The 24,724-nt window shown below is 33.0% G+C and overlaps 1 protein-coding gene across 1 annotated transcript in view; it reads left to right on the forward strand.

The window, feature by feature from the left end:
* Positions 1-24,724, forward strand: part of CSMD3 (CUB and Sushi multiple domains 3) — a 509,139-nt gene that overhangs the window by 113,533 nt on the left and 370,882 nt on the right. The window contains exon 13 of the mRNA XM_021706867.1: positions 10,851-11,007. Within this exon, the coding sequence (XP_021562542.1) occupies positions 10,851-11,007 (157 nt within the window). The remainder of the gene's footprint in view (positions 1-10,850; positions 11,008-24,724) is intronic.

The raw sequence follows: 24,724 nt of genomic DNA on the forward strand, positions 1-24,724 counted from the left end.
ATATATACCTTAAAATACATTAACATAACAACACAGTCAAAACAAAATCTTCTGCTATTCCTATGTTCCTATTTCCTATGTTGAAATCCAGATGCTATTTAAATAACCTACTCACTATTTCCATCAGAATGAGTAAAGGGCATTTCAAAGATCACCTGTCAAAGCAAGCACACATCTCCTCTCTCCTCATTTTTCTCCATTTCAGTAAATAGAAACTGGTGACTCAAGGATAAAATTAAGTTTATCCTTGCTTCCTTTTTTAAAAAAATTTCATCACACTTTCTAGAGTCCATCAGCAAATTCTGTAGTTCTTAAAAATATTTCCAAAACCAATCACTTCCCACCCCTGTAAATTACCTTATAATAAATAAACTGCTATCACCTCTCATTTGGATTACTGACATTGTTTCCAACTGCTCACCCTGCTTCCACCCTGCTTTAATCTATTCAAATTCAAGCTGTTGTAACAAAATAACATAAACTGGGTGGCTTATAAACAACAATAAGAGAAAATTATTTCTCACAGTCCTGAAGGCTGGTAAATTCATGATTAAGGTATCAGTGTCTGGTGAGGGACCTCTTCCTCAAAGCTACCATTTTCACACTGTTAACTCTTATGGTTCAAAGGGGGGCGGTGAGCTTTACAAGGACACTAATTCCATTCATGAAGTCTCGTCCCTCATGGCCAACTCACTGCCCAGAGGTCTCACCTCCTAATACCATCACCTTGGGGGTTAGGATTTTAACATATGAATTTGGGGGGGGGAGGGGGACAAAAACATTCAGAATATAGCACACCCTCTTGACTGTTGCCAATCCAGCAACAAAAGTGATCCTTCTTCATGTTTTTCCTTGCCCAAAACTTAATGTTTCTGATCTCATTATGCTAAGTAAAATCTAAAGCCTTTACCATGACTTAGATAACCCTTGGATTTGGTCCAATTTTTATGGATCTGAACTTTTCTCCTGCTACCCTGCCTCTAGCTCAGTCCACTTCAGGTGTATTCTTCAAATACACTAATTATGCTTTGACCCCAAGCTGTCTTTTCTTCCTCATGGGACAGATCCACATAGGACTTTCCATAGGACTCTGTCCTTCATTCACTTCAGGTCTTTGTTCAAATGTTGTCTTATAAGAGAGTCTTCAATTGACCCTTCTATGTAAATTAGCAAATTACTCTCCACACTCTTTCCTATCATTAATATGCTGTGTTCTTCTTCATAGCACTAATCACAAGCTGACATATTATATATGCATAGTTATTTCTTTCCTTTTTGTCTTTGCCAATAGACTGTAATCTGTTAAGACAGCAGGAACTTTTCCTATTTAACCCCACTCTAACTCTAGCACCTAGGATCGTTGCTTGTTATATAATAGACGCTCAATACTTTTTTTTTTCTAGAGAGAAATAATTTACAGGTCAGGCATGGTGGCTCATGCCTAAAATCTCAGCACTTTGGAAGACTAAGGCAGGAGAATTTCTTGAACCCAGTTGTTCAAGATAAGTTTGAGTAACATAGTGAGACCTTGTCTCTCCAAATAAAGTTAAAAATAAAAAAAATCAAATTTACTGAATAATCTCAGTTACTTTCTACATAAAGCAAGAGAAATGTTTTCTTTCTATTTAATTTTGATTGTTAATGTTTCTAATCTTTAAAAAGTGAATATATTTTTGGTATTTCACTTAGTTATTCCTTTGAATTTTCTTTTATATTTGGTGCCAGGTAGTTTTCAATAATTTTCTTTCCATATAGCGACTCATGAGGAGTTAACTTTCCCATTGATTTCAAGCTGCCAATGTAACATCAACCAGATTACAAAATTTCTAAAAATTTGACATAGGTATTTTTAAATATTTCCCCTTCTGCCATGCTATTTTGTACAAATACAGCTTCAAAAATCCAGGGTTATATTTGGGTATATTAGATGAATATGTCTACTCAATCAACTAATTGAGCAAATTATTCTAACCTTTGCAAACATATTATGCTCTGGATAATCTTTTCCACATACTTACTTCGTCATTAAGAATGGGTTGTATAGTCAGATAGACTTAGGTTCAAATCCAAAACCTGACACATAATGGTTCCACAATTTTTGAAAAACTACTCAATATTTCTTTCTTTCTTTCTTTCTTTCTTTCTTTCTTTTTTTTTTTGAGTTGGAGTTTCACTGTCGCCCAGACTGGAGTGCAGTGGCCGCTCCCGGCCACCGCAGCCTCCACCTGCTGGGCTCCGGCGATCCTTCTGTCTCAGCCTTCCAAGTAGCCGGAATTACAGGCGCGCGCTACCACGCCCGGCTGATTTTTTTTTTGTTTATTGTAGGGATGAGGTCTCGCCAAGTTGCCCATGCGGGTCTGGAAGCCGCGGGCTCAGGCAATCCACTCACCTCAGCCTCCCGAAGGCGCAGGATTACAGGCTGAGCCACCGAGCCCGGCGAAAAACTACTCAATATTTCCAAACTTTAGTTTCCTTATCAGAAACATTCTGATAATAATAACAACCTACAGCCAGGATTTAATGACTAAATTAGATAATATTTTTAAATTAGGTGACACTTATAAACACTAAACATAATACCTGTTTCTAGAAGTGCTCAGTGACTGTTAAGTGTAGTAGAAATACATTTCAGAAGTTGTATACAAATTTGCAAGAAATATAGTGTAGGATTTTTCTACAAATGACCTAATTTTTATCTTCAACCCCTTTCTGCTGGGCAGTGGGAAAATCAGTCTAGGTTAATTCAGGATAAACTCAGTTCTATATTTGTCAACTCATGGGTTGCCACATTCTCTGGCATCAAGACTTCAAGTTGTCAAGAATGAGAAGTGCATTTTGTCCTGGGACATTTTTTGTTTATGGTGACAGCTGTGGTGCTTTCTCATTTGTTACATGGTCTGAAATCAGGAATACAAATAGGCATCCACTGCTAGGTCCTAGTTATCCCATCTGCAATACTTCTTTGCATGTACCAGCTCATAGTCTGGTCTGTTCTCAACCTCGTGAGAAACATTTTTTAGTTACTCTGTATGTGACACCAAGTTACACCAGAATTATAAGTGGCTGACTCGGACCCAAATGCCTCACCAATCACACATAGTTCTTCTCTTTTTTTCCTGTCTGTTTCCTGTGACCATGTACATTTCCTCAAGTTTTGCCATCTTTCTGGGCTCCAGTTAGGTACATGTTACCCTTGTTGTCTTGGAATTCTATCATTTCTACATGCAAAATGGCCAAGATGCAAGTTCTTGTCTTAGCACTGTAAGTCAGATCATAACTTACTTGTTCTCTACTTAACTTATCCAGGGAACATTTATCTAGTTTGAAATCTGATTAGAATGGATTCTTTTATTCTTTTCAACAGGCATAGGATATGCTAAGAATATTGAACTTTTGGGTTGGCAGTAGTGGGAATGGGGGGTGGGATTGACAGTTGAGAGAAACTGCCAGGGGAGGGAAAGGCACATTTCATCAACAAGGATGCTTGCATAATCTACATTCGTATACCTAACCTTGAATTGTACCCACTTCTTTAAAATAAGATAAAATTAGAGTTTATAATACTGAGTGATCTCTCACAGAAACAAAGAGCTGAGTATTGCATGTTGTCAGTCATAAGTGGACCTTGAACAATTACCGTATTACTATACAAAAAAGAACTGAAAGTGGTGGGAAACTGCGGGGAGGGGGGTACGGGGATAGAGAGGTGGAATTGACAGTAGTCGATAGCTGCCTGAGGAAGGGGGGGCACACTTCATCGATAAGGGTACCTGCACAGTGAATATTTGTATACCTAGTCCTGAATTGTACCCCACAATTTTAAATAAAAATTAAAAGGGAAAAAATAAGACAAAATTAAAAATTAAAAAGATTACTGAAATTTTTTCCTCACCCTCACTTGTAACATGTAATCTAATTAATTCTTTCAGATAATATTTAGAGGAGGGGTTTATTATATATGTGGGCTCTAAGCAGTCAACATTGAATAGCTCTCACTGTCAGTCTGATTGGCTTAAAACTGAATACCAATCAGAAACATTATTTCTGATTTTATTGTTACTGTGTTTATTTTTATTTTCAAATAAAGACTAAGTACTATGTCTAGATAAAGGAGTATAGCTGGGACACAATTCAAGAAAATCTTTTTACAACAGTTAGTGTTGTGTAGTTTAAAGACTATTTCCTATGTAAAATTTAAACTTAATGATGACTGTGGAGAAGAGCCTGTGAAATAACTCGAAATTGGCTTGAGACTTTGGGGAAGGAGTGGTTAAGAGAAATAATATCATATTTATAATAAAATGGTTACTTGATAAACTCTATTAATAACATTTTAGAGATGTGACAAGGAGGTTATTGACCTGTTGTTTTCTAAAGTGTATTATTTTCAAGTTTCTTTCCTATCTATGTGTGAATCTTTGGGCGTACCACTTGCTTATTCTTAAATCTTCAGTAATGTTGAGAACTGATTGTTGAACATAGCCAGTACTAAAAAAAAAAAAAAAATTGTATTACAATTAGATTGTACTTAAATTACAATTAAGTTTGTTGACAATTAAATTACATTTAAGCCAAAAGCAATCAATACAATTGTTTACTTCCTAATTATTTTACTGTTATCTGTACTTTTGAGGTATGTTTTGTCTCCATGGTAGAAATACCACATTGATATCTTAATAGAGGCTATGGTAGGAGTATTTGCACCATAGATTATGGCATACACCACAAATCTTGGCTTGATGTATTGTTGGTTTATTTTATAGACTTAAGTAGAAATAGATTGCATATATGGCCATTGTATTGTGAATAACACAAAATATTGAAGAAATACTTTTCTAGCATTTGAAAACTATTATTACATTAAACAAAGAAGTTGTTCAAATCATTTACAAACAAGTGGCGTTCTGACAGTGATTTTTTAAATTTTTCACTTTTCTCTTGTTAACATAAAAAATCAGGCAGCATTCATTTAGGAAATAGTCTTGTTTGTTAGTTGCAGTCATAAATTGCTTACATAAAAGTCTGGCAAAAACAGCAAAAGCATTTTGTAAGAATCAATTAGCTTTTTAAAATTTACACTCATAAATATTGCATATTTTATTACTATTTGTATCTAGCATGCTACACCACCTTAAAATCAGGGGGTTGGAAAACAAGTCTGTGAGTCAAATTGGGCCCGACACCTGTTTTGTAAATAAAATTTTATTGGGAGAAATCTATGTCCAACCATTTACATACTGTCTATAGCTGCTTTTGTGCCACAGTGTCTGGATTGAGTAGTTGTGACAGAGATAGTGTGCCCCCAAACCCTAAAATATTTATTGTCTAGACTTTTTTCAGAAAAAAATTTCAATCTCTCTTTACGTTAATTAACATTATTTAAAAAAACTTATATGTGGGCATGCACACCTACCAGTTGTGTTTGTTTAAGAGTTGGTTGTTAAACATTTTCTAGCACACAAGTGATCTCATGTGTCCATCACACATATCTGCCAACTCTGCTTGCTGTTCATTGTTAATCCTTTATTAACTCTCCCTTCAAAAGTACTCTCTAAATGCCCATTTGTACAGACCGCTAGGTTAGGCTTCATAAATCCCTTGATCCTCTTCCATTAAGGGTCAGAAAAATAAAATGATCTGTGACAAGCCACAGAACTTTAATGTACAGTTGGGACTTCTACTCTGCTATATAACCAAGAAGCTAATGCCCCTGAAAAGCTGACCCTTCATTGTGCCTCCAACTCCCTCACTAAAATATACTAGCTCATATAATTGAGAATACATGATGTAGCTATTGTAGAAGAGATGGGTGCCTTGAAGGTGATGTGGCCGTAGACTATGTAGCTATTTCAAAAACCGACATAATTGAATACAGGCAAAAGTTCTTGCTCTGTTTCATATTATCTTTGAAGAGAGTACAGCAAGTTTAAGAATAGAGTCTTTTTAGATTAACCATTGTAAAAATTATTGTTTCTTTTTCATTCAAATTTGACATCTAATTCACATTTTAGAAAAATGTACTTAAATTTCCAAATCCACCTATAAAACAAATGATCAAAAGTTCTAGTATCCAAGAGGAGGAATAATTTAGAGATAATACATATGTCCATGTGTAGTTTACCTCTTTTTGTTTGACTTTTTTATTTACTTTCTATTTTTGGATTCAGATAACTTGCTAATTCATTAGAGAAATGAGTGAGAATATGCCTTCTATTGGTGTACTTATGTCATTCACAACAACAAGAATTTTGAGTATTGATAAGCAGTTTGTCATAATAGGGTTTGACCTGCTGGTTTTTGGAGGATCTGTACACCATAATTAATTTCAGTCTCTTAGCAATTATAAAAGGTCTGATAAATAAAGCATGGCAATGTTAAGCTTCAGTTTGTTTTAGTAAAATACAATCAAATGAATTGCAATTCTCTTAACAAATTAGTCTCATCAAAGAATTTCATTAACATTATAGACAGCCACATTTTGTTTTGTTTTTTTCTTTCTATGCTTGTATTCATAGCTACCTTAAAATTAATTTGACTTTGGTTGCATTGCTTTTTCCTTTTTTGTTGCCTTTATGCTTGCATATATTTCACTACATTTTAAGGATTTTATTTATGAATCAAAAGGCATTAAGTTGATCATTACTATAGAACTCTTCTCTTTTAAAAGTTTTTCTAATTAACATTTGCTTTTCATTTTGGTTTATTAATTATATGCATGCTTCCAAAATGTCATAGCTGAATGATCAAGCTTCATTTTATTTTGATGATTATGGTGGAACTTCTATAGTATTTGTTTTCTACCTTTTGATTCAAGAATTTTAAGAAAATTGTAGTGGTTTTTGGTACTGAATTAGAGTCTCCCAATTGAGCTTAAGATAATTATGTTTTTCTATAAATATTAATTGCTTTATCATGTCTTCTTTTTCAATTTTTAAAAATATGTATTAAAGACAGTTCCTATTTTATTTTAAAAAGTGTGCTTCTAGCTTAAAAAGTAGATTTGATAAAAATACGTCACTCATGACAGACAATATTGAATTAATTTTTTTGATCTTCAGGTTAAGAATGATTATATCTTACTATTTTATTTTATTCACAGTACCTAATATAGGAGTGGAACCAAATATGTGTTAAATTATTTTGTTAATTTTTACATTGTTATATATAAAGTAATGGTTTCTACCATCATTTTGCTTTTGCTTTTAATTAGTCCTGAAAAGTTGAGGGAAAAAATTGGGAGATACTTTTCTAAAAATTAAAAGTAAATTTTAACAATTTTTATTTCCTCAGTTATATCAATCATTTTCTTATTTTTCCCCTTTATTCGACTGTTTATAGCAAACAAGATTCTTACTATGTATCCATACATAAATGGAGAGTTAGTTTTATCCAAAAAATTACTTATATTTTACTTATATTTCTATTTTACATGACAATGAAATTATATGTTAGTGAGAAGTAAGGGGAATAAGAGAAATATATTCTTTGTGGATGCCTTAACAATATTACCACAAATAAGATCTACTGGGTTTTGCTGGTTAAATGGTTTCATTATGAATGTGTAGCTCTAAACACAGAATTTACATACTTTATCATATGTAGAGTCATAAAACAAATATATTCAGGAGCAAACTTCTGAGAATATTGAACATTTGAAACTCACAGACACAGGATTTATGCTTTGCCACAAGCAGTGTTTCCTTGCCTCTGAATTATCCCCATGACTACTGCTCGTAAGAAATGGAAAGGAGAATTTACTCTCATCAGACAAAAAAAAAAAAAAAAAATATGTATGCCTGAGCTGACAGACCTCAACATCTGGATTTGTTTCATTGAAAACAAGTAGATTCTTGTTCATGACTGAAACAGAAACTTATTTACATGATAAACTAGATTCCTCCAGGGGTTCAAGGTATTGCATTATAATTTTCGGAAATTTGTTCATGTAGCCCTCTATCTAGTATCCAAATATTCTACACAGTGAATGTACATTTTTATAAAAACTGACAGAAAAACTTTTTTAAAAAGAGAGAGAATAGTAATTTTTGCTGTGAAGGAATTCAATGACCATGTAGGCTTGAGGTAAGACTCTTATTTTCTCATTTTCTGTCTCTTATTTCTACCTTCTCTCTTTGTGGTAATACAATACATAAATAAGCTATAGGAGCCTGGAGGGTACATTTGAAGCTATAGACTGCATCAATCACAAATGGAGAGAAGACAAAGGGCCTTGTCACTGGAGACTTAAGAATTTCCATGAAGAACAGTTTTAGTGTAATGTGGTTAGAAGAGAATAAATACTAAGGGCCTTGGGAAAAAAGTTATATAGCATGTTCAATAGAATCTCAGTTGTCTCTATAGCATTCAAATCTGTATCATTTATAAAACATAAATTCATGTGTAGCTGAAGATAAATAAACGCATATTACTAGAAACTGGATAACCAGAAGGAGAGAGACCGAGTTAAATACCTAAAACAGTGATATGCATTAAATTCAAACTATGAAAGAGTTGCAAGGGGAATTTAAAATTTGAAAATAATGTTTTAAAATAATGAGAAATCTTCAGATAATGCAGTTGGATATCCTACCCAAAAGACTTTCTGGATCTTGATGCATAATTAAAATTCAATGTTGTAATTGAAGACCTGAAAGGAGACTAGTCACTGCAGAAAATCTAAGTTTTACTATGGAAGATTCCGTGGAAGATTGAATATAATACAGAAGAAAGATGCAGAGATAAATTTCATAAGATAAAAATAATAAAATTTCGATATAGTTTTGGAGACTGAATATGCAAGTAATAGGATTTCCAGTGTAATAATAAAAGAAGCAAATAGACGATGAGTAATGAAATAACCAAAAACTTGAAATTTTCTTGAGTTGAATACCTTCAATATGTGAATAGAAAAGGTGAATCATTTTATTTGAGTAATACAGATGTTAGAAATTTAGTGAAATTTTCAAATTTTTCTTAATAATTTGGTATGACATTAAATCCTAATGAAGGTAATTTGAAATAAATAAAAATTTTACAAGTTTTTTATTTATAAATTATATTAAAACATTTAAAATAGGTTACCAGATTAAACCCAACAATTTAGCACAAAAAACCCATGCAGATTATTAAAGTAATAATAAAACATTACATTGTGCACCATGTCACTTAAAATTCTTAAGTGACATCAATGTGATAAGTACCACTTTTGAAAGAACATTGGTACTATGGCAAGATCACCAGTTTAGGAGTCTACTGACATAATATTTTTCTCTAATGCCAAATTATGTATATGTAAGACAATTTGAGGCAAGGGACAACTAACTACAACCAGTATTTCTCAACTTTTTCTTTTTATTGTTGTGCACCTAAGGAGTCCCCACTCCAACTCCATGAAGCTAAATACTATGAAATAAAATTTGTCAGGGAGAGTTGATCTTTGGGGTACCACAAGTCATTACAATATTTAAGGTGTTATTGTGCCCAAGAAGCAATTTTTATCATCTTGGGGGTAATAATGACTGCTGAATATGTATGCCTTAAAAGAAAAAGAATAGCAATATGCATAGTTGATAAACTCTGAATTTAAATAGTATACACTTTTTGGAAAATAACTTGGAAATATATGAACATGTAATCCCAGAAATTCCGTATTTTGAAAGCTTTCCTATTGAGGTACAAGTACCAAAAAGCATGAGATTACATGTAAAAGAATGTCTACTTCAGCATAACTTGTAGTAGCAGAAAACTTGAGTTCATTAATATGGGAAGGGTAGAGTAAGCTATAGTAGAATCACGACACAGCTCTCAAAAGGAAGAATTTGTACATACTCGTGAAGAAGTGTCCATAATGCATTGATGAAAGAAAAACAAATTACTGTGCAATAAGAAACTAAACTTTCAGAAGCATGAAAATGATGTTGGGATGTGTAGGAGGCTCTTGATTTTATTAGTTTCTAAAAACAGGAGTCTCAACTTAATATTTTAAAAATATCAAGTATGACACAAGTTGAAGAACACGGAAACATTATAGAAATTGTACCAGAGGCATATAAATTTTGCTTTAATCATGCTACTGGAAAAGCAAAAGTGTTTGGTACTCTTGAAAAAACTGCAGAAAAACAACCAACCAACCCACCAACCAACCCTGGAAACCAAACTTAATGTAGGTATTCTAAGTTTAATTTGTTTGCCATAACATTTAAAAAATAAGAACAAAAATTACATAACATGGCTCGAGTATTACTTGAAGTCTACTAGGCTTGGAATTTTAAAATTATCCCTGTGGATTCTAACTTTCTTTTTTTCCCACAATTTTTATTTTATTTTATTTATTTTATTTTATTTTATTTTATTTTATTTTAAGATGTGGGATACAATTCAAGTTAGATATACAAATGTTCATTATGCAGGTACCCTTGTTGATCAGGTGTGCCCCTCCCACCCCTGGCAGTTTCCCTCAACTGCCAATCCCATTCCCCTTCCCCTGGCAGTTTCCCGCTACTGCCAATCCCTTTCTAATAATATTATGATAATTGCTCAAGGTTCACTTATGAGTGAGAACATATGGTCCTCTGATCTTTGTTTCTGTGATGGATCACTGAGTATGATAGACTCTAAATCCATTCAAGTTGCTGCAAAGTTCTTATGTTTGTTCTTTTTTATGTCTGCATAATATTCTAACTTTCTTAACTGGATATTTGTAGGAATTGATATACTTAGTCGTCCTTGGGAAACTTGTATAGATCTGACTTAAGAAAAGTACAATAATTTTATTTTCTTCGTAGATATAAATACATGCTCTGAATTGGTTACTGGCAAATTTATATTTTAATTATAAATATATTTTGCAGATTTACGATGGAAAAGATAAAACGACTCATCTACTAGGTGCTTTTACTGGTGCATCTATGCGAGGACTGACACTTAGTAGTACTTCAAATCAGCTCTGGCTGGAATTTAATTCTGACTCTGAAGGAACAGATGAAGGCTTTCAACTTGTCTATACTAGTAAGTATTTTGGAAGAATAAAATGGTAAAACACTGATGCTGAATATTTATTAAAAAATTACAGTTCACCAGGAGAAGAAATAGTCAACATTTGATCAATTTGCAGTTTATGACTTTTAAATATATAATTTAAAGGTACATATAATTTTATTTGACCCTAACAATAGCCCCATAAGTTTCTGGTATTTTGGCTATATCCATTTACAGTTAAAACAACTGAGGTTCAGAGAGATTACATAATTTATGACTTTGGGCTTATTCTTTTTACATATTTTTTAAATAGCAAAATTTTTCCCATCCAATATTTAAGAAATATAATTAAACTTTTTTGTCAGGTGGAAGTCCAGTGTGAGAGCTCCCCTCTATAACTGCAAAAACATACACAATATCTGTGCAGTTATTATTGTTGGTCAATTATTAATGGAAACTGGGTGGTTTCAGGTAATTTCACACTACAGAGTCACTAAAGCTTTTTGTTTATTGTGCTTTTGTGTTAAATTGTTATATTACAGATAAATGTATAAGACCTATGGTTTTATTATACTAAAGTCAGCTATTTTAACAATTTAAAAAAATAGAAGTTCAAGGTCTGAGAATCAGAGGTTGATGGGTTATATCAATTTTTATATGAATAAAATAAATATATTTTATCGGTATCGTAATATGAGAAACAGACTACATCAACAAAAATAAATTATATTCAAAATAATTTATTCATTGAGTTTCTACTCTATGTAAGACACTGTACTAAGAAAGCAAAGCGCATGTAAAAACAGGTGTTACTGGCTGTGTGTTTAATACATTTGCAATATATCAGATCAAGTTGGTTCTTGGAAGTTCAGAATATTGTATCGCAAAATAAATTAAGTAGCAATAGTCAAAAATCTTTATTGCGAGAATAGTTTAGAAAATCTACTGACCTCTATAAATTTTCTTAAGAAGTCAGATGAATGGAATTTATGACAGAAACTAAGAAGCTAAAAAGATCATGGTATCAGAAATAATTACATGAGCCCTAAAGAGAATTTGCATTAAATTATGATGTGTGAAAATATTCTATCTTTATAATATGAGAAGTAGGAGACAAGAGAGTACAACGACTCATTGTGCGAAAACATTCTTTCCATGATTATGAGACATTATCTCTATATTTCAAGACTTTCTGTCTCTTTTATAATTGTTGTGTTCTTAACATTAACTAAACATAAATGAACAAAGTGAATATTGGATACGTATTTTAACTTTTCAGAACTGTGTATACAATGTGCTTTCTTATGACGTCTTCCCAAAGACAAATGCAAGTCCAAGCAAATTGTGTTTACAGGGATTGCTGTGCAATGGAATAAAAGTAATGGTATTGAGTATTATTGCTCAAATGTAATTGTTGCGATCTGCTCATATAGGCAAACTTTTTTTTTTTTAATTCTGCTTTCCTGTATCTCTGTTTTCTAACAAGGCTACTGACTATTTAAAAGTAATATTGCCATGAATGGCACAGTGGTTACAAAATGGCTTTTCTTTGTTCTGCATCATTTTGCATTTTTTCTTATCTAAAATATTTACGAGTTTCAAAGGAAAAGCTTAGATTTTCTTTTTTGATAAATAAAATCTATGTAATTTGAGATTACTGTTGCAAAGATACTGGACATTGTAGGGCATATTTAGATTGAAAATTATATGGGGTGTTCAGATATTTGAAATGAGTAAACATCATTGACTTTGTTATCATTAGTGTAAGTTGTAGTATGCCAAAAACTGAAACCATAAAAAGCAAGGATTTGAAGTCACCCTTCCTTCCTTAATTAATAGCTAATCTCCTCTTAATTGAAATATTTGAAGTCACCATTCTTTCTTAATTAGCGACTAATCCATTGTAGCTGTTCATTATAGGCTGTATGTGCTTATGAAGATTTGAAGTTAGAGAATTGGGACGAGAGTATCAAAGCAATAATTTTTAAAAAGGGCAAATGTGCATTTATAAATATTTTTAGTTTCAGAACTAAAATTAAAATGTTTCCACTTCAGACACGAACTCAAATGTTTACAGCCTTCTTACAAGGAGTCTCTGTATATCAGGAGTTCAGTAAATGATCCCATGATTTTGTGAACCAACAGTTGTATTCTGAGCTGTATTCTGTTAAGGGGATAGCTAGAGGTAGTAACACATCTATTATTAATTGTATTTGTTCCTAAGTATTCTGATTTTTATGGCAGCAACTCTTCTATATATCTGCAATTATTGAAATAGTTAACCACAGATTTCCCAATTTTGAAAGTTGTTCCCGTCATCCAACTACGTGCTCTTTGCCTTTCAGTCAAAGCATCTATACTTTCTCTTTTGGACATGCCCTAATCACTTTGAGCACCAACTAAACGATTGAACTTCAAGATCTATCTTAAATATTTCCCTAGTGACACCTTGATTCCCTCAGCCAGAATTAGTCAGCCTTTCAACATTTCTTTTGTAGTAGTTTTTACATGTATCTGACATAACAGTTACCAAATTTCACTGTGGATTTTTTTGAAACATATGTGCATAGTTCTTGAGAGGGCCATTTCCCTTCATAACATCTTTAGTCAGTTTTAGTTCAATTTCATGTTTTTATGCATTCTTGGTATATTAAGAATTCTGAATATAGGTTTTATACAATGCTTTTGTGATAAAATTTTTTAAAAAGAAATTTCTCTTAGGCCACATATGTTAAATATTCATAAAATTCTCAGAAGCAGTCATTAATTAATTTCTGAATATGAAAGAATGTGCTTCAGGTGTTCCAACATGTTCGGGGGGCTAAATCTCTGTATTCAGTCCTTCCAAAGACAAAACCATCCCTGCCCATTCTGTGTTATGTTCCCTTACAATTATTTCAGTTTTGTCTCTGAAACATCTAAGAAATGTTTTGTTTCTGAGAGAAACTCGAGTAATGCGAAAGAGATCCCAACATCCACACTAAAAGAATTAGAACCAGGGAAAGAATATTTGGCTAGGGAGGGTCAGGTACAATTTAATAAAGGAGGTAATATTAAAGGTAGAGTTGCTGGATTATGGATAGAAATGTTGGGAAGTATCACAAAGAGAACAGGACAAGGAAATACACAAAGATGCAAAAGAACGTTCAAGGAAGGTAATCCAATTCAGATTAATTCCACATACCTTTATTCTTTCCACAAATCCAGACTCAAAACAAGCAGGCTTTTTTTGACCACCCTCTCTAACAACAGTTGCCCTATCTAATGACAATCTCTATTCCATTGTTCATTATGTTGACTTAGCAACACTTGCTGTTGTCTGATTATTTTCAATTTTAGGTAGACGTTGCTGCATTTGGCTCAGAAAAAATGAAAAAAAATTATGTTAGAACAGGCCTTTAAGGTGCATTTTATTCCAACTGTCTAACATTTATTGTATAATTACTAAGTATAGCAAATGGACTAGTGGGAACAGTGGCTGAGAAGTTAGTTTTGACTCTATGTAATGGAAAAACTAATCATGGCTTAAACATCTAGGAACTATTTTGTTCATATAAGAAAAAAACTGAAGGGAAAGGAGGTAAATCTTGATTCAGCTACTTAACCAAGTCAACAAGGATCTTCTTTCTATTTTTCTGCTGTGGCATGCCTAGAGGGTTCACTTTTTGATCTCATACTTTTAGTGACATAGTCGCAAGTTGGCCTCTGTAACTGAGCATGTTCAAGGCACAAACAGGAGAAATGAGTAGTGCCAACCACATCTGCCCCCTATCAGGAATACAAGATCTTTCCTGGGGCCCCTGTGAGATTTCCATTTATCTCTCTGTCCCAAACTGGGCCATGTGGTTATGTGTTAATTTTCTAGCAAGCAAAGTGTTTTGACTTTAGACCAACAAGATATACTGCCTGTTATGGTTAATTATAGCTGGGAACAAAATCAGGGTTTTATTAGCGAGGAAGAAAAGAGGAAGAGATATTGAAAAGACAGATTACAGTGTCTACTACAGTCCACTGTCACAAATATTCCAACAAATAGTAAGTTTAAAGATATTGCATTAATACAATGCTTCCATGATTAATGGTGTCATGGAAACCCAGAGTCTTGTGTGCTTAGAAAAGAAAATCATTTGGATCATTCATCATTAATAGTTTTAGCTCTACTATACTAAGAAGACTGTGAGTTTCTCTCATCTTCTTCCACCAATAAATATCAATAAATAAATTATATACACCTAGTGTGGAAATCTTATACCACAATTGGAAGGAGAAAATGCCTATTTTTGTGTTTATATAAGCCAAATTAAATCTGTTCAGTCTTCATCTTTAGAGTTCACAAGAAAAATCTTATTTAGTTTTTGGGGGTGGGGAGGCATTCTTCTTTCCCAAATTAGTTTCTCAGGAAGTTCTAGTTTGATGAGACAATTAAAGTGTGGACAGCTATGCTATGTCTTATATTTCACAAATCTAAAACATCTGTGAGATCAACTTAGACCTTGGCTAACATTAGGGAATCCCACTGCTCTTCTAATCCCTTTAACCTCCCAGAATTCAACTCTCTCCTTCGGTTAGACCACTCTTGCCTTTTCTTCTCAAAACAATGGCTATTATTGAGTGTCTTGCCCATTCGAAATTTGAAACTGGTCCCAAATAAAGATCTAAATGTGCCTTACACAACACAAATTCATTGTTTATTTTCCTGTAAGAGGAACCCATGAAGACACTGTTGTCCTTTCTAAAGGATACATGGGAGCAACCTTTTTCCAGTGTTCTGAGGATAATGAGAACAGTAAATAAGACAGTTTCTGGCCATAGGATTCTTTTTAGTAGGGCGAGACAGAAAAGAAGTTATAAACAAAAGATAGCTATGATTATAAATAATTTTAAACTGGGCAATAGGAATAGATAGCACAGATGGGATGACTAAGGCTAATTTGTTCAGAGACCCATCTCTGAGAAGATGTCACTTGAGTTGATACCTGAATGATAAAACAACCACATACAGGCATAGGAGTCTAGGCAGAGAGATCAGCAAGCACAAAGGCCTAAAAGCAGCCTGAGTCCGAGTTATGTGACTGGAGATGAACAAGCAAGTAGAATGGGATAGAATGAGAGATAAAGTTGGAAACTAGGCAGAGGCGAGGTGGGCTAACATAAGGGACTTGGATTTTATTTTAAAAACAAGACCTTTAGCATGATCATAACTTTAAATATAAGAGTTAAAAAAGAATTGCTAAGATTTATCTACCTCTTACTAGATAAAAGGTACAACCCTAAAAAGGGTTTTTATTATTATTCCCAATGAGAAAAGGAGGAAATATGAAATACAGAAAAGTGAACTTACTTCCCCAAGGGCACATAGTTCATTAGTACAGACATGGAAGTTGAATTGAGGATTTCTGTCTCTAGAATCCATGGTTTTAATCATTACGTTATACTATCTCCCAATCCAAGTTGTGGATGTTTTATACTTAAAATTTCGTGGACTTAATATCTTTTTGAAACTGTCCATGTAAGTGTAAAAACATACTAATATTGCAATTCTTCCCAAAGAATTTTTTTTTTTTCATTTTATGCTTGAAAGTCTGAACGCTTTCGTATTGGTCAAATTTACTATCAGGGAAGGACTTTGATATCTTTCATGTTGTTCATTAAGTCTCTAACCTCTGTTTCATGAAGGTATGTTTCATTAAAGATTCTTTTAGCTCTATTCACTTGTAGTTATCCCTATTTTTATTTTTTAAAAAAGGAATTGGATATTTTTAACAGCCATCCATTAAAGAAATGAATTGCACCTTTTGATGGATTATAGTATTGTCTTATCAAAAGCTGACCTGTAAATATCCTTGTTGCTTAGCCATTAGGCAGTACCTCTGGGCTCAGATATTTTCTTGTTATTGCCTATACACGTTAATTTACTTTTAAAACAAAACTGTAGAAATGTTCATTGTCCCAAGGAAAAATTTTAAATATACTTGGACACTCTTAGCCTTCCATTTTTGTTGCTTGAAAAATTCAATAATCTACATGGAACTCAACCATTTCAGATTTTATATTCAAATTAAATATAGGCATTAGCTAATTTGTGGTGCTTCTTTTGCATACTAGCATTATAAATATACAATAAATTACCCTATTTAAATTCTTTAATTTAGTTATCAATGTGTTGTTTGCAATGTGAAGTTTGAAAAATAATCAGATGTCCTATTAACTATAACTTTATTCTTACTGTATAATTTTCTTAATGCAAATGCAAGTAGAAAATAATAAATTACGAGGGAGCAGCAAAGCTTCTCCATGTGTCTCTGTGTCCTAGAAACTAGTTAACAGATACTTGACATTTTCTTTATTCTTTAAATCTTGAAATTAACCAGGTAATAAAGGAAGTATCAACTAATGCTGCATTATATGGTGCAAAGTATTCTAACTAAAATACTAAAGAAAGATTTCTTAATTATTTGTCATTCACACAGACAATATTGAACATAGTTTCCTCATATTGAATAATAGAAGTGCCATTATTATTTTCATAGCCTTCACATCATGGAAGCTTTATAGATTTGAACTTAAATATCTAAGGACCTACTAATTTGCACAAACAAAAATAATTTCCAACAGTTGAAGACCTGTCTGTGAATATCAGAGCTTAAAAATGTTTAAAAAACAAAATATGGCCTCAAGTAGTGTGTCTTTAAGGTAGAAAAAGATTTCTAAAACAAGATACACAAATTAAAATCTGTCAGTAGTAAGTAGCATTCCTGCCCTTCTAAGTACTTCATGAAGTGTAGGGACTAAAAACTTGGCAAATGCATTTCCCAGCCCTCTTGCCAACAAAGACCTGGGCTTAGGTTCTGTCAATTAAAGGCATTCCTGTGAGAGCTGAAAGGTGAGATCGATGGAGAAGGCATTATTTTCTATCAGTAGCTGCAGGTGGGTGTATGGTGCTGGCAGGTGATTGCCTGTGACAACAGTTCCCCTGACCGCCTGAATTTCATGAGAGCCAGCAGTGGTCTTCTAACTTAAATTCTCTTTGCATTACCAAAATTATCACAGCCTCTAATTTCTTGTGATGAATCTTAGCCTCTCACAGCATATAAGTCGCATCTGTTTTCCTGACCAAGTCATAGTCATTAATCATTAAAAAAAAGCTCTATAGCAAAACACTATAAACAAAAATGAAACATTTTAGGAGATATTTATATAACAGAAAAACATACATTCTTTAGAAAAATATCCAAGTCAATAAGAAAAACAAAAAACCTAAAAGAAAAATATGGCAAAAGACTATTTCAGTAAAGGAAAACTTCAGCAGCCAATAAACAAACAAACAAACAAACCCCAAAAAGCAAAAAACAAATGCTTAACTTAATAGAAAGCAAGAAATAAAAATTATTCTTCTGTAATTTATAGTGTGATGGCTGGGCTTCCACACTCATGTGAGAGGTACGCCTTCTTCACACCTTGTTACAACATTAAAACATTACCTTTCTGATGAAAAATAAAAAGAAAAAAGGAAGAAAATCAAATTCAAAATAATATGTCATTAAACCCTCATAAAACATATAAAAAGTAAAAAGCTGTACAGCCTGAAGTACTGATGACAATTGCTGAAATTTAAACTTTATAAACTTTAGGAAATGTAAATTAATTAAATGTCCTAAGAGAGTAATGTGACAATATTCAGTAAAATTATGTTTCTGGATACTTCTAGAGTACACCGACTATACATCGGTCAAATGCCAAATGGCTGATGTTTTGACAAAATAAATTTTCAGTCAAAGTCAAATATCAGCCCTCCCAAATGAGATGCAAATTTATGATGTACAAGACACAAAATAGCACATTTAATATTACTTACTTTTTCATGCCCAGCAGATTAAAATCGATTCTGTGAAGTACATGATTTTGTTCTTCTTTATGACTGCATAATATTCTATCGTGTATATACACCACATTTTTTTTTATCTAGTCCTCTTTTGATGGGCAGCACGATTGGTTCCATGTCCTTGCTATTGTGGACAATGCTGTGATAAACATACGTGTGCAGGTATCTTTTTTATAGAGTGATTTGAGTTCTTCTGGGTATATTCCCACAGGGGAATTGGAGGGTTGTATGGAAGGTCGATTTTCAGATCTTTTAGCAGTTACCAACAACATATTTTAATCATCAATAACATATTTTCTAGTCAGAACTTTATGTATAGGTCTCAAAGCGTCAGCAGTTTTAGAAAAGAATACCTTAACTTCTGAAAGCAACTGAAATGCATAGTGATAATTTTCACAAGCTTTTGCATTTTATTTATTAACTCCCATAAACTCAAAACTGCAAAGGATTATTTTCTTAAAGCCTGTTTCTAAAGTTGTAGCTTCAAAGTTTGATGTTTTGATAGAATTTGAATGTAAGAGATACATGATCAAAATTTTTTGATTAGTTTGATTAGTTAGAAAAAAGAAATATATAATTATTCTTCAGCACTCTCTTTTTTATTTATTCCCTTTATGTTCCTTATTATGTCTGGATCAAACAGTGTTATCACAGCTGTTGTGTATGATCTTGGAGTTTTTACTGTTTGTGAATTTTGAGGTGATAAAGTTGACATTTATATAAGTTCTTATTTAATCTAAAGAATTTTCATTTATTTATTTAGCTTTTTGATATTTTTTCTTTTAATTTTTTTATTTGAGTGATGTGGGGTACAATTCAGGGTTAGATATACAAATGTTCATTATGCAGGTACACTTGTTAATGAGGTGTGCACCCCCTTCCCAGGCAGATTCCCACTACTGCCAATCATTGTCCTATAGTACTACGATAATTGTTCAAGGTCCACTTATGAGTGAGAACATGTGATACTCAGTTCTTTGTTTCTGTGAAAGATCATTCAGTATTATAGACTCGAAGTCCATTCAGGTTGCTGTGAAGTACATGATTTTGCTCTTCTTTATGGCTGTGTAATATTCCGTCATGTATATGTACCACATTTTAAAAATCCAGTCCTTTTTTGATGGGCAGCATGGTTGATTCCATATTCTTGCTACAGTGAACAATGCTGCAATAAACATATATGTGCCGTTATCTTTTTTATAGAGTGATTTGAGTTCTTCCAGGTATATTTCCAGTAGGAAGATTGGGGGTCATATGGAAGGTCAATTTTCAGATATTTTAGGAATTGCCACACTGTTTTCCACAGAGACTGTACTAGTTTACACTCCCACCAACAGTGTAGAAGTGTTCCCTTTTTGCTGCATCCTCTCCAGCATCTGTTGTTTTTTGAGTTATTGATGATAGCCATCCTGACTGGAGTTAGATAGTATCTCAGTATAGTTTTAATTTGCATTTCTTTGATGACTAGTGAGGCTGAGCATTTTTTCATGTATTTGTTGGCTGCTCATATGTCTTCTTCTGAGAATTCTCTATTCATATCTTTTGCCCATTTTGTAATGGGGCTGCTTGTTTTTCTCATTTCGACACTTTTGAGTTCCTTGTAGATCCTATATGTTAGACCTTTGCCAGACATACAATTAGCAAATATTTTTTCCCAGTCTGTGGGCTGTCTCCCCGCTCTCTTGATGGTTTCTTTGGTTTTGCATAAGCTTGTCAGTTTGATGAGGTCCTACTTGTCTATCTAATCTCTTATGGCATGGGTGCTTGGGGTTTTGATCAGGAATTGGTTGCCAATTCCAATTTTCATAAGGGTATCGCCTGAATTTTCTAAGGTTCTTATAGTTTGAGGTTTTATATTTAGGTCTTTGATCTATTTAGAGTTGATCTTTGTGTATGGTGATAGGTAGGGATCTTGTTTTAATCTTCTGCTTATAGTCAGTTTTCCCAGCACAATTTACTGAATAGGTTCTCCTCTCCCCAGTCGGTGGTGGGGGCATTGTTGAAGATGAGATGGTTTAGAAATGGAGGTTTTGCTTCTGGAATCTCTATCCTGTTCCGTTGGTCTATATATCTGTTCTTGTACCAATATCACTCTTTTTTACTCTTTTAACTCTATTATTGTAGCTTTATAATAGAGTTTAAAGTCTGGGCGTGTGGCACCTCCTGCTTTGGCTTTTTTTGTTGTTTTTTGGGGTTTTTTTTTGCTGAGGATTGCTTTGGTGATTTGTAGTCATTTATGTTTCCATATAAATTCCTGTATTGTCGTTTCCAGGTCTGAGAAGAATGATGTTGGTAATTCAATAGGTATTGTGTTGAATCTGTAAATTGCCTTTTGTAGGATGGACATCTTAACAATGTTGATTCTTCCGATCCATGAGCATGGAATATATTTCCATTTGTTTGTGTCATCTTTGATTTCTTTGAGCAGTGTTTTGTAGGTTTCATCGTAAAGGTCTTTCACATCACTGGTTAGGAAGATGCAAAGGTATTTGTTTTTTTTTCCTAGCTATTGTGAATGGGATTGTGCTTTTTGTTTGGGTTTCTGATTGTTGTTGGTGTATAGACATGTGACTGTCTTTTGCACATTGATTTTCTACACTGAGACTTTGCCAAAGCCCTTTATCAGTGCAAGGAGCTTTTTGACAGATTCTCTTTTGAAGTATAGAATCATGTCATGTGAAAGAGGGATAACTTGACTTCCTCTTTTCCTATTTGAATACCGCTGATCTCCTTCTCCTGTCTGATTGCTTTAGCTAGGACTTCCAAAACTATGTTGTAAAGGAGAGGTGAGAGTGGGAGTCGTTGTTTTGTTCCAGTTTTCAAAGAAAATGATTTCAATTTCTGTCTGTTTAGCAGTATGCTTGCTGTGGGTTTCTCGTAGATGGCTCTTACTATTTTGAGGTATGTTAAAGAATTCAAAAATAAAACTTTTTCTTGCAAGACTCATGTCCTAAATACAATTTAATAACCAAATATTAAATATAGTTCTTAAAATTATTCTGCTTAATATTTTGAATTAAATTCCCCCAAACAATTCCAAAGAGTGAGATGAAAGTTATTGTAGGATAATCTAATAATTTGTCTCCTTACATTATATCAACATTTATTAATATTCATGGCTTCAGAAAGCATCTCTAACGTAGTTAGTTGACATACTTTTCCAATTTCCTTTTTGACAATTTCTTCTTTTTTAAATTTAGCAATTTGAAAGTTTTTACTGCCGGGTTCAGTGGTTCAGGCTGTAATCCCACGCCTTTGGGAGGCTGAGGTGAGTGAATTGCCTGAGCCTGCGGGTTCAAGGCTTGCCTGGGCAGGCGAGACCTCATCTCTACAATAAATCAAAAAAATTAGCCGGGTGTGGTAGCGTGTAGTTCCAGCTACTTGGAAGGATGAGGCGGAAGGATCTCCAGAGCCCAGCAGGTTGAGGCTGCAGTGGCCCAGGAGCGGCCACTGCACTCCAGTCTGGGCGACAGTGAGACTCTAACTCAAAAAAAAAAAAAGAAAAAAGTTTTTACTTTTGGTACATAAAATTATCATGTATCTTTGACCATTAAATACTCTAAAATTGACCATTAAATACTCTAAAATTAAACTTTCATAATATTAAATATTTATTTATATTTTTACTTAATTTCAAAAACGCATGTGAGATCTTTTTTTGTTACATCAAGGGTGTTTCCTTACACTTGAAAAGTGAACACTCAGATGTGACTTAATTTTCTAAATAATATGCTTTATTTGTATTATTGGTAGTGTTTTGCTGCTGAGATATGACATCACCCTATTTGAATACACAGTTGTTCATTTACAAATTAAGAGAAATTATATTTGAATCAGAATTTAACTACTTACCTTTTAGTAAGCCAAGACAGAAGTTAAGTAACAAGAAGAATTTGATTGAATCTTGGGGAGAAAATGAACTGTGAGTCTTTATGTGGTGCATGATGTATACAATCACTTGAACATGTCCAAAAAGAGATGTAGAAGTATAGCCTTTTCTATAACAGTGATGAATTGGAAGCAATATAATGCTCATCAGTTGCAGAATAAATAAATTATTTTGAGATGATGTCACCAATGGAATTCTATAGAGTAGATTAAATGAATAAAATGTGTGTGTGTGCTTGGGTATGTGCGTGTGCACGCAGGGGTGCAAAAATATGAAAGGTGTAAACACAATACCGGGAAAAAAAATGAAACCTCAGAGAAATTTTTAAAATAATTTTATTATTTATATAATATATAAGTACTTGCAGAACATACTATATTTCTTATAGACATATACATACGTAGGAAAGATATATGTGCAAGAAAAATATACTAAGTCATAATATTTGCTAACTCTCAGTAAGGAAACGTCAGAAAGGGATTGGGGAAGGACACAAGAAGAGCTTTAACTTGTTTTGTAATGTTTATTTCTTAATAATGTTAATGTGAACATGAATAAGTTGATATCAATGTTTTTCTGAATATTAATCTGAAGCAACTATAATACAAAACTAGAATATGATAGAGCTAGAGAGTAAATTTGCTGTCCTTTGAATTATTTTGCAGTTTTCAAATAGTACTTAAATATATTAGAAATCCTTAAAGAAATATACTACATGGTGGCAGGAAATGAATTAGATCTCAATTTAAGGTATTCAGAAAGTCAAAAGGATTTAGGTTGTGGGGATTTTACGTTCATTTTGTATGCTAGAAATTTTCATTTCATCAGTCTCAATTTTCACAAGAAATGGTGAATATTTATAGTATATATCATTTTGCATACATATCTTTATTTGTCACTTTAAGTGTTTGAGTTTTTCAATGAAAAAGGCAGCTGAACGTTTCTATAAAGACATTTCTGAAAATTTATCAATCAGCAACAATTTCACCAAGTTGAGCTAAATTATATTGTGCTTTCTAGCTTATATACTATTGTCTATGTGTATTTTCATCTACAATGCAAAGTATTATAAATTATCTTAATTTACAAAGAATATTTCATCACCAGCTATTGCCAACCGCATTTGCAGAACATTCAAATTAAGAAAGGATGAAGTTGGTAATAAACCTTGAAAACAGAGGTTGATTTTCATTTTTATTTTGAGAAATGTAACTCAAAATTGGCTACATCTTGATTGATAAACTGAACCTTATGTCTGGTAAGAAAGGCAAACTTGTAAATTTTGAGCAGGGACAGTTTAAATGTCATATTAAGTATGCACATGCTTATAAAGTAATACGTCCTGAAATTTCAAAGTTACTCCTTCTGCTGTCTTCTGTGTTAGAAAGACTAACTTACTTGACCATGTTTGTTAGTATGTCATTTCATTATGTATGTCACAAGTTGATTTAATGATTATTAATCCCTTGTACGACTCTTATCTCTGAAGTTGCTTGCATTTGCCTTATTATAACTCATATTCTTCCAAATGGGTCTGTCACAGGTTAATTTATACAGGAAATTCTTTTGAAGTCTTTACATTTTTTTTTCCTCAAATTTCAGTTTCTTATCAATATTCCTTTATTTTATTTTTAAGTTGTGTTCTGGAGATAATTACTTCGAAGAATTCACATTCATTCATGAGCATTATTGAACTTCTATTATGTACTAGGATTCGTGTTGGACAGGCACTGTGGAAAGGAGTGAAAAAATAAAGTAATTGCAGCCTATAGGAAAGCAAAGAAAAGATACGAATGATTTCAAATGAATTAAAATGTGCAAAATAATTCTGTGGTTTAACAGAGGAGGGAGAGATTAAGACTCCCCAGCAGAGACTAGGAAAAATGCCTCATGTTTTCTGAGAGCTAATGTTTCTCTTAACTCGTAGAATTTTAGGCTAAACTTAGTACTTGGAGCTACGCAAGTTCTTGTGATTT

The sequence above is a fragment of the Carlito syrichta genome, unplaced genomic scaffold, assembly GCF_000164805.1.
Source record: "Carlito syrichta isolate Samal-C Ts95f unplaced genomic scaffold, Tarsius_syrichta-2.0.1 Scaffold316182, whole genome shotgun sequence".
Classification (NCBI taxonomy): Eukaryota; Metazoa; Chordata; class Mammalia; order Primates; family Tarsiidae; genus Carlito; species Carlito syrichta.